We start from the raw sequence: 12394 nt of genomic DNA on the forward strand, positions 1-12394 counted from the left end.
GACACGATTTTAAACGATGACTTTTTAATCTATGCTTCGGTGTACTTATCATTCCATTATCGAGTATTTTTGAATTTTCGGTGATGCAATCACCTTCATCTATCGACTCGTGTGACGTCATTGTCAGAATATAATTCTTTATCAAATACATAATTATGCAAAATTTATTATAATACATAAACAGAAGATACAATGTTGACTTTTTGTACTCTTATGATCAGATTGTATATTTCGATGTAATAGATTGGTTACATTGGTTGAATGCATATGTTCAAATATATTAAAATGCGTTTTCATTTAGCAAAGTGCTGAAGGTCTGGTAATGGTTGTTCAACCATCTGATATTAAATTTTATATTCTCCAAGGCTTGGTGGAATACCTTCTCTGTACTACCCAATGTTGGGTGTTGTTCTATGAAGCTTTCAACCTGAAATAAATATTATCTCCCTTGATATATAAGAATATACATTAGAAACTGAAATGAATGGAGTTTTACGTCCTACTTTACTGCACCTTACGCGCTAATGAAGACGGCCGACGTCATGCAGTGTGCAATGAGAGATATTTTGGCCACTTGAGTGGCATTAGCCTACTCTTTTTCGATTCCAACTGTCGAGGAGTCTGTAACGTGTACAGCCTGTTGCACACTGGGCCTCGGTTTATTGTCTCTTTCCCTCCTAGCTGCATCACTGACAAAGGGAATTCGGGTTTAAAAATCAGCAGGTATTATATCGACCTATGCGAATATATATTCGGAATAATAGATTTATTGCTTATTGAGTCCACACAGCCTAGTAACGTTTTTAATTCTACAAAATTAAGCCCATGTCTATGCTATCAACTTGGTCTTCTGCTTTAATCAAAATCGAAACAGTCCCAAATTTAAGTGATAAATCTTGAAAGGGAAAATTAGGTTGAGGGATTCTCTGTCAATACCTGAAGCAGCTCTACTTCTGTTCTCATATCACTCGTTATCTTCTTAATCATCTCAGCGAACTTAGGATTACCATTAAACCTACAGCATTAAATATAAAATTTAAAATCTGTTTTTTGCTTTAAGACAATGTTTCATTTGTCCTTTTGATTCAATCAATAAAAACAAACAGAGGCACAAATGACCATCATCTAAAAAAAATGTACAGCGTTTTTGATGAAACATCGAGTGTCTTTAGATAATTTTCAGTTTTCAAGTATAAAATTTTGGAAAATGTTCGTTTTCTATCTCTTACTCATTAAAAAGTGTGGTCCAGTCCTTCTTAACCATGTCCCAGACCATTGCTCTTCCAATTGGATTAGCACCAATATGTCCAAATACTTCAAGAGTATCATGCTTGCTGAACTGCTCTGGATCGCGAGATGTCTCTAAGAATCTATAATTAGATAACAAAAATATTTCTCATTTAACATTTTTTAGTATGAATTTGTCATATACTTTGATTATTATTACTTAGAATTATTATTTCCAAATAGTTTTTCTGTTAAGGTACCTACACTTTGACTTTATATACCATGTAGTTGATAGGTGTTCATCCATTATAAGAAAGACTTTTTTCTACCTTTTCAAAGTTCTTGCTTTGTCAGTACAGGCCATAGCTCTAAGCAGTATGTCTTTCTCGGCATGCTCTTGAGATTGTCTAAATCGACTCATGGCGAAGTTCCATTCCTTTCCATTGCCATGTCTGATTGCTGTACAGTAGATAGTTGCCCGTAAATCTCTTGAAATTCTGTAAAAATATAACAGCTTATAGAAGTGTTTTCATTTGCTTAAAAAGATGTTTTAAGACAAACAGCAGAGAACTTAATATTGATGAGCGACCATCTGGTATAGCGCGAAAAAGGTTACATACTAAAACAAATGTGTCGGTCGAGTTTAGATAATTCATTTTTTGCTTCGAAGCTACAATGGATTTCCAATTATTAAACTGTATGTCCGATACATCAGTGCCAACATTTCCTGGTTTGAATGGAGGTTAGATTCCCTAGCGCAGGGTGAATCCACCTCTATTGTCCTATAAAGTAAATATCTAATGATTTTATGAAACATGACCTCATTGAGGTGGGAAGTGGCCTATATCCGATCATTTCAGTCTGAATGATTAGGTCTACATGTAATTAGAACTCAAGATGTAACCCTGTTGATCGAGATAGTTGTGACTTTGTGAGACCAAGGGGACAGAAGTTGACTTTAATGTAATTGGAAAGCTTAGGTCATATATTGTTAACTATCAATCTTAAACTTTTAGATATTAGGAAGTAGATAAAGAATCCCGTTACGAAAGTGTGTCAGAAATCCCAGTTCCAATGTCTTCCATTTTGTCATGATATCATTGATTTTTGTAGAGTTATATACGAGTAATTCCGAATAAACTATGACTCTAAGGTTCAGATTGTGCCGCATGATTAGACAAATTATCACCAATCAGTGTCACTTAAAATATTTTTAACTCAGAAGATAAATACTAATAGTCGATTGGACAGCGTGATTTTAAACCAATGATGGCTCAGTGTGAATATTCCGGGTCAGATTTAGAGAGCTATTCAAACAACCAATAAATTTGATGAAGCACCACTGCTATATCTCGACAGTCTTTTCTATATCGATTGTGGCATCTGGGTGTCTTCGCCGTCCATGTATTCGTGTATTTTGTTACAAAATTCAAAAAGATTGTTCGAAGCCTACCTATTATCAGAAGGTTTACCCATCAAATTGGCATACATAACCAAAGCACTTCTTACACATTCTGGTTGATCATATTCACAAGCTGTAGATATTATTAATGATCTCAACAATCTGAAATTATCAATATTAGAGGTGACGATGCTTACAGGAAAGTTCGAACAAGATTGAAATATTTTCTCTACAAATATAGTTTCGTATGTCCATGATAAATTAGAAAGTCTTATTACTCGCCATACCATCTGTTAGAGTTTAAGTCTAGGAAATCGTAATACTTTATAAAGTTCAAATCCTGTTCGTTGACAGTAAGATAAGTCTAGGAAACGGTATCACTTTATAAAGTTAAAATCCCGTTCGTTGACAATAAGATAAGTCTAGGAAACGGTATCACTTTATAAAGTTAAAATCCCGTTCGTTGACAATAAGATAAGTCTAGGAAACGGTATCACTTTATAAAGTTAAAATCCTGTTCGTTGACAATAAGATAAGTCTAGGAAACGGTATCACTTTATAAAGTTAAAATCCTCTTCGTTGACGATGAAATTAAGTCCAGGAAACCGTAAGACTACGTTAAGTTGATATACAGTCGCTACACTGGCAATAATGGTCAGCCGGCAGGCAAAAACAAAACCTTCAGCTCAATACTTACGCCACTATATGTGATGAATCAAAATGCTGTATTCCCAAAGCTTTGAAAGTATTCTCTGTTCTGTTTAATACAAAATCCTGGAAATCAGAATAGAAAACTGGAAAATGACAAGGTATCATGGTACACCGGGAGATGCATCACATTCTAAGCCATGTGCCGGTTGGTTTTGTTATTATAATAAATTAAAAAAGGAACCAGAGAGGGGATTGTGTTTCACAGATGTACTAATATATATATATAACATCAGGTCAATTAATTTTTTTTTACGAATTAATTTACGTGGATACTAAATATATTCAAGAAAGGTACCCTCACACAGTATGGATTACCAATTGCATATGTTTGAGAATAATTAAAGTAGTCATGAGTTTCAAACGCAACTCACAACTCAATTGCGTGAGAGTTGCATTCGAAACTTATGTTCTTATTCAGCCATACCATCGATCGCTATGGTTTGAGAGCCACTTTATGAAAAGTTAATCCGATCTCATTATAATATTTTCCAATTTTACTATAAAATAACCTACTTGCCACACTGCTTCAATGCTTGAATTCAACAACATCTTATGAATATAATCCATGTGTTTTCTGGCCACTAAATGAGGGATATATTCCCTTTCTTTATCCAGATATCTTAAAGTTAACACGGCAATATTCATATGGACCATGTTGGACCTACAAATTTATAAGAAAACACATCGTATATATTTATATCCGTCATAGATAACAGAATACAGTATACATGTATTGACAATTCTATGCAATGGAATGAAATGAATGGAGTTTTACGTCCTACTGTTATCTACCTATTTTCGAGAACAGAACAACCAACTGTCGAGAAATCTTTAACCAGTGATCCCAGTAAGGAAGGCCAAGAGGGTCACAGTTTTCCATGTGGTGTTACAGGGGGAGATTTTACCATTTTAAGATGCTTTGGAAGTAATTTACTATATAGTAATATTTTCATCCCGGTGGCCAGAATTTTAGTGGTTTTGGCCAGAAAAAAAGAGAAATTCCTCTAAAAGTCTGGCATCCCTGCTCAGACACGGGGGGTCTCGGTTTGTACTGCAGAAAGCAGACACAATCTAGGATGTTGACGTTGAGCTAAATAGTCATCTAGGATCATCCAAGAATGAAGGAAATGACAAATGACTAACCGTCAACACTGAAATTTATATAATGATCTGTAACCATTCTGAAATATTCGATATCCAATGTAATTTAAGTACTGTCAGTCTAGAAAGGAACATCAGACAAATCGTATACTTACGCAGCTAGAGTCATTGCATCGTCTATCAACTGAGCTCTATGAATTGGTGGAATAACCTGAATAAAGAATAATATATGAACATGATTCTTTCCCAAAATTTGCCCTGACTTGAAATTTTGCCTAAGACCTTTATCAAATGTTTTAAAAGGTAATGGACATCTTCAAAGAAAATAACAAAATGTGTGGTGACCAACACCTTATTCCTAATACCAGGTCGCCTGCTCGATTGATTTGATTTGAGCCATCAATCAGAAATGGATTGCAAGACTAGTGCTCTCAAGAGTCATCCATCAGGTACTAACGCTGTTCACCTACCTCATGATTAGCATTGAGTTGTTTCAATAAACAAATCCAGTTATTGTCATCATAGTTGACCCTGTAGAATCCAGACTGTTGAATATTACCCATTATCCATGGACAACTACTCTTCTTCTTCGACTTGGGTAATCCGATAGTACCTGATAGAATATAGAGTAATATGAATATTGATGGACAAAATTAAGTAGGTTTTGATTCTAAGATATAAACTTTCACCCGAGTTAAATCTGCCCAGTCGTTTGGGGACTGATCAAACAAGTTAGTCTATACGTATATAGTATTTATTGAGTGTTAAGGGTGGTATTTATCGTTTTGTGAAGGAATAATCTACTTCCGGTTTATCAAAACCAAAGAATTTCTAAGCTACTAAGTACTTACGGCTCGACCTTCGTTTACTAATCCATACAATATCTCTAGCAGTCTGGTTGTAATACCTTTCTCTGTCACTGGTAAATGTGAATGGTATCTCCCATCTATATCTTGAAAACAGAATACACCACGTATTACCAAAATTACTTGAACAACCTCTATCACTCGCAAAATCATAAAGTGACATTGTACTTATCTGATCAGCAATGTCCAGAAAACTGCCAGATCGAAATAAATGAAATGATTTGTGACCTACCTTGCTTTTGAAATGGATGTGCTGGTCTCAGATGAACATGGATCCCTAACAAACTTCTTTTGGCTGATTTTTACCTTATTTCCCCCTAAATTGTTAACCATAACAACTGGGTAGCCATCCAGTGTCGTCCATGATTCCATAAATCCTTTAACGTTGATTGTTTTACCGTTTTCTTTTGCTTGCTACAAATATCGACAAAAATGAATGAAACCATCATTGTAACGGATATTATTGCGAGGGTTGTCTTTGACATACTATCAAGGTGAAAGCAGTATATTGGCCAGAAATTGGTTTGGGCTACGATTTCGATCTTAGTTCTTGGTACAGTGCTTCTGGAAATCTAAACGAAACAATAATATATTGTAAAATGAATTACTTACGTCGGTTAAAATAGTCCATAGCGCATCAGTAGTAACAGGTTTGTAAGCGTGGTTTCTTATATATTTCTGCAAAGGAAAGGGTACTACTTTTCATCCATTCGAACGAATAAATTTGCTTTAATGCTACACCTTGTAAGTTTATTATGATACGGGAAGTTATACAAGACAGTGACCATGTCCACTAGGCATTTTCTGAATTGTGCGTTTATAGACAAAACACCGTCAACGTCGTCAATGACGCTCAATTTTCATTCAAATTTTGCGCTGGTCTATCAAAGCCAGTTAAAAAAAATGAAAAAAATGAATGCACGAACCCTACTTGCATGAAAGGGTAAGTAATCAACTGATAGTAATTTCAATACCTTTATACCGCTAGTAAATATACGTTCACCCATGATAAATTGCAACATTTTAAGAACAGAAGCACCCTTATGATAATCTATAGGGTCATATACATCTGGTATACGATTGTCTTCCAATTCAAGTGGATGCGATGTAGATAAGGCATCTTCATCTAATCCTCTATACAGATCTTCAACGATCAACTGCTGTGTCTAAAAAAAATAATGTATTAACTCTTTAGGACTACCGCTATCATTGAGTTTTACTTCGGCCTGTGTGCAGAACTCCTTGAAAAAGAAATAAGCCATTTGTATACTAGCTATGATTCAATTTTACATGTGAAATATTTCTTAGATAAAATAGGCAAAAGATATTAAGGGCTATGGTATTTTAAAATAAGAATACAAATTGAAAAGGTAGTTACCATTTGCCATGTTGGTAAGAAATGATCAATACCAAGACCAGCAACAAATCTTCCCAATGCTTTATTAAACCATAGCTGATTGAATGATTTGGGCGACACAAGGTTAGTCCACTGAAATCAAACACCAGAAATGCAATAAAATGGACAACTTAACAACTAATTTCCGTCAGAGTAAGGATTCAAGTCTGTTTATTACCATTGTTTGAATCTCAACACATTTTCGGATAGGAGAATCAGTTTCAGCTACTTTGCCACTACTCTCCTGTGTTTTGGTCAACGGTAATGGGTGGGTGACTGCATAAACCGACCCTCCGACTGGCTGTTATTAACAGTATTAGAAGTGATGACAATTAGACAAAAGCTTTTTACCTGATGGGCAAGACGTCGAGAGATTGTTAACACTGCTTCTTGTTTTTTGATATGAGCAGCGGAACCAGGCGTATATAGAATATTACTCTCTCTAAATATAGATAATCCCCAGCTGGTCATATCACCTTCAACTACATCAGGGAGTGCAACCATATCTTTAAAGAAGGGAAACATTAAAAAGTGTGGACATGCCGTATCTATTGATGTATGTTATACTGGAGATCTTTTGGATATTTTGATGTCTTGGCAATAGGTACACACATTTTAGTTTCGTCTTAGAGACAGAAAGAATAGATAAGATTTGTTCTTCTTTAAGTCATCTTCAGTAATGTTCTATGCCAGTTTATTAATCAACGCACTTTATGGTGAAGAACAAGTATCAGTGCTTCCAGAGAAAGAACTTTATATTAGATTACCAGAACACAATTGCTGAATTATACCTACCGTATTTCTTGAGTGGTATAACACTACTGAAATATTTCTCTAGATATTTCACCATTAGAACACTGATATCTAGTGCTAAATTCGTCTCGATTTGTTTTTCACCCATTGTCCATGACCGAAACTGAAAGTAAAATATCGTACTTTGTGTTTGGCTGTTAAAAGTGAAAAAACTGTACATTTGTACATTCAAAGGTAACGTTCATTTTTTTCATTTATTTAGTCAAATCAGACCAGTCCCATCCCTACAGGGAGGCAAGGAAGAATCAAGTCCGGCAGCGGTCCTGAATATGACGTACCACATCTCTAGATTTCGCTACTGCAGAATTTGAATACATCTTTGCATTTCTACATAATGTTTCAAAGGCAACTTTTCCGGCGGAAATATTCTTGAACATGCTACAAAATGAGAATGACAATAGGTTAACGTCATAAGGCTTTCTGAGGGAGTTATCAAATTCAAAATCTATTATAACATAATGTAACTTCTTTTGAAAGACGTTTATAATAAGGGTTCGAGAATTGGATAAGATTGGCATGTTTTCCTTGTCAACACAAGCACGTTTCAATAGTGGAAGAAATGTGCAGTTCAGTTTACAGTCAGAATGGATCGACAAGCTGAATCGGGCCAAATTTTTACCTTGTTTTTGTCAAGGAAACCTGGCTCTTCAAGATAAAAGAGACCACTTTGTTAGTTTACAACTGTTTTACGACATTCATGTCAATAAGGACTTTCACGTCAATCGTCATTGATCAAAAGATCATACTTCCGAAGTTAATTCGCACCTTAACATTTTGTAAAGAGGTATCTGGTAAATCATACAGGTGTCCCACAATAAACGCCAGTTGATAAGTTGACATGAGGGGAGTAGTCTCATAAATGTCCGCCGTCTGATGATGATTGCTACAAATATAAACAATATTATAAATATATTGTGTTTAATGATGTGCACTGGACTATTAAGCGTAAAAAGAAATATTTGTTGGTGAGTACAAACAACATGTCAATCAGGATAACCGTGGCTTCAAACGTTTTATCAAACTGTTCACACAAGGAAGTGACAAGGTAAACCAAAAGAGTTGATAACAGATAAACCAGGATGAAATAACAGCGTTTGTGAGTAACATATCCATCAATTACGTAGCTCTCGTGATGCATTAAATCCTAATCCGTAACATGGACTTAGACTGGAGGGCTAATACCAATGTTTAAGGAAACATTCAATTGGTTACATTGATATTAAACAAATCTTAAAAACAGAGTTATCAAATTAATTAGGCGACTATATAGGTGGATAAAACGGTTTTCGAGAAGCTTCCTGCTCTTTGGTTCATGTCCCAAGCCCTTCAATTAACGTAGAAAGTCGAAGACCACATAATTTTTTAACTTTACTTTCTTTTACCTTCTATGATTTACTTACTATTTTCGAACTTCTTTCCGTGGCATATTGAACAAAGATTTCTCTGAATCCCTCCGAATGACTGTCAGATTGAAGTGAGCCTTGTATGCGGGTTCATCAAAACATGGAAACACCGACCTAGCAAAATCTGGTTCCATTTGGGAAGCGGCAGCAAAACTGAAACGATACCAAAATAGTTGAACTACTGAAGAAACTTGTCTAGATAATTATGTAACTGAGATGATCAAAGGGTAATGAAAGGGCCCACCCTCTTTGTCAATTCTTTCAAATCATTTTCCCTTTACTGATAAGGTAATGGGTAATATTTTTAAAATTGTTAATAAAGCAAGCCCGATAAAAAAAAGCACGACAGTTGGTTACCTTTTTGTGCTGTTATGCAACTGTCTACTGTAATAGAATCCGGTCAGAGAGTTGGTCAATCTACCGTTATATCTCATACGAAGAGTGTATTCTTTATCTTTCCACATCCAGCTGTCCAAATGAATCACCAGCAACTCTCTAGATCTGTCCATCGTCCAGTTCATAATAACAGACTGCAAAGGACCGCTGACACTTCCGCTTAGTTTAAGATATCTATCAATGATGTTCACATGTCGAGCATGCAAGGTAATGTTATTACTGCTTTCTACGCATTTCATACGGATGTCTAGGAAGGCATTGAACGTGAACGTTTTTGGACGTTTATGGTACATGTGGGGTTTTAGAACCAATTCATAATGTAGTGGTACCATATGAGTTGGCAGCTTGGTGGTGACCTTCTCTTTTGGTGGTGGTCTTGGTGTTGGCGATCCCAATCTTTGACATTGTTTATCTACAAAGTAATAAAATCAAGTGATAGCTGAGGAAACGACACAAGTGTGACTATTTTGGAGTTTTACAAAATAAAAGGTGTGGTTACTAGTTGGCAATTCGTTGGAGTAGTCACAGTCACAGGCCTCTCATAGATCGTTTGAGGAAATTTTAATTAATTTTGTGCATTCTGACACATATTGCGGGGCAAAAACATAATAAAGATCATATTTTTCAATTTGAAAAGAAAATTGTGGGGTAAACCTTTTTTCTGGGAGGGGCTTTCCCCTGTACCCCCATTAATAATCTTCATGTTACTTCATAAGAAAAACAACAAATCCTTTGGAAACGACTGTAATGGTCTAAGCTTAATGAATTTGTCATCAAAAGTCATTTAAAATTTAACAACATATCTCTATATCTTGCATTATTGCACTAGAGGTAAATATATTATAGTGCAAAAAGATATCAGCGTTTAAGTACTCATTTGCCCTTACCTTTGATTTATGGACGTCAATTGTGTATGTCAAAAAGATTTTTTTTGTGTTTCACAGGTGTCATTTTAAGCTTTTAAAAAAATACACGATGAATACAGGTAAAATGGTAAAAAATACGATATATATAAGAAGAGGAAGAGGTATAACAACAATAACCAATAATAAAACTTTCGTTTCGATTTTTATTAACTTTCATTTGTAATTTCGCCACTTCGGTTGGGTCTAATGACGGTCTTATTAGAAATGATTATTCTGGTGACACCGCCAGCTAATCATATTTCTTCCCTGGTATTTTGTGACGTGAATCAAAGATATATTCCGAGAAGCATTAAACACTGAATGAACATTTTGTTCAATTCACAAAATCCAATATAACAACAATCAAAGGAAAAGTAATGAAAGAATACAAGAAAATTTAAAATAATTTGCATCCAACACATATTTATAAAATATTACAGTGTATTTTGCTGTCTATGCCTGCAAATTTTAATTAGATTTTTAAAACCAACCTGTCCGGTATACGCTAATCAATACGCAACATGCAGTCAGTGTGCCACAACACAAATCATTCAAGGAAAATTAATAGTTCGAAATAGACAGATCCAAATTATCTCATTTAATTCTGTCTGTTTGACAGTTGTTTTCACATCATTGCAATTTGCAAAGCGCTTCAAAGGATCGTTATCCGAGCCAGACACGGATCTCAGATCCTATTGTACTGATAAGTGGACTTCGATAAATCTGTCTAAACCACATGGTAACCATTGAAAAAAAAAATAAAAAAACTGCGATTAGCCTGTTAAAATTTAGATATTGAATACAAAACCATATAAATTAAATTTTCCGTCCATAATATCTAAGTCCAGGAAACTACCAGTTGTATCAGGAATAAAATAATGGACGTTGAATATATTCCCAGGTTTAGACACAAAGGAATCGTGCGATTGGGAAGGAACTTTGTATTATATTATATGTTTTCCTACCATTTGATTTACCTGATGGGAAAAGGTACATCAGTGATTTCGTTTTTGATATTCAGAATTTTGTGGGTTTGTTTGTACCTTTCAAAAAGAGACAAAATTCCTAACAAGACAACAGCTCAACCGTACAGATCGGATACTTTCTTTAGGATATTTGGTATTTTTGAAAATAATTCCCTGAAGGCAATGTCGAATGAAAGGCCATAGATAGAATGTATAATGATCGCGTTCAATGTTCAGTTTTCATGTTTTCAAGTTTCGAATGCCTTCAGAAGGAAATGAAAAAATAATGAAATATATACATACCCGCTGTTCCATCAATCAAGACCACCCAAAGGCACAAAATAAGCACCAAGAGCCGAGACATGGCTCTAGTTACTTCAATCAATTGTGTCTTGTAAAAGGCAAAATTTTCAACTAATTTTCCAGATTTTGTGAAAAATGCAACATGAAGTATAATATGTCAATTCACGACAAACTTAAGGACATAAAAATTTCAATATACGCTAGAAATAAATAAAAGACAAATCTTTTAAATCAACTTTAAACGTTATGCCAACAATAAAGATTTAAAAACGATCTTGAAAATCAAGGCGTGTACAGTATTGCCTAACTATTAAAAGATTTTGTTGTTGTAGGAACATTTCTAAAGAAATAAATGATGTGTATACATTATTGTACCTACAGCTTTATATAATCAACAAGTTGTTCTGTGATCTGATGGTTTGGTGAATAAGATACTTCGAAGTAACTTATTGATCGGGGCTCGATCTCTGCTCAGTTTAAATAGCATTTACCTTCCTATATGTAATATTTTGTCTATGGTAAAGGTCGTCTGAACTGACATGAAAAAATGTGAAGTGGTTTGTTCCAGCAGTAGCGTATCAAGGCGGTAGTTTTTGGACCATTACTCCATCCCCCTCTCCTCACCAGTCAGGCCATACGAAATGAAAAATATATTCTTATTTCACTTCACTTTTTAGTAAAATCGCGTGAGATGGATTCTCTGGCTTCTCACATTACACATTTATGACCCCCAACAAATTTGCCAGATGCCTGGAGTGCTCGTAGGACACCCCCTCCCTCAAAGTTAATGAAACCTCACAGTTGGACATCGAAAATGTTCTACATTTCACACAATATAGTGTTCTTAATCAACAGTTGCCAAATCGATAAAATTAGGAAGTAAACTTTGTTTAATAAATAATAGGG

At 35.0% G+C, this 12394-nt stretch overlaps 1 protein-coding gene across 1 annotated transcript; it reads right to left on the reverse strand.

Annotated features, from left to right (window-relative positions):
• Positions 1-280: 280 nt before the first annotated feature.
• Positions 281-9662, reverse strand: LOTGIDRAFT_140786 (hypothetical protein; the record flags this gene model as incomplete). The annotated part of the gene is made up of 18 exons (XM_009050664.1): positions 281-427; positions 937-1015; positions 1230-1370; positions 1557-1724; positions 2681-2899; positions 3861-4001; positions 4597-4652; positions 4912-5034; positions 5321-5387; positions 5540-5717; positions 5916-5985; positions 6282-6473; positions 6686-6796; positions 7055-7209; positions 7499-7619; positions 8282-8399; positions 8917-9072; positions 9277-9662. Coding segments are annotated over 18 exons (2628 nt in total), but the record flags the coding sequence as incomplete, so codon positions are not given.
• Positions 9663-12394: the final 2732 nt, after the last annotated feature.

The sequence above is a fragment of the Lottia gigantea genome, assembly GCF_000327385.1.
Source record: "Lottia gigantea unplaced genomic scaffold LOTGIsca_151, whole genome shotgun sequence".
Classification (NCBI taxonomy): Eukaryota; Metazoa; Mollusca; class Gastropoda; family Lottiidae; genus Lottia; species Lottia gigantea.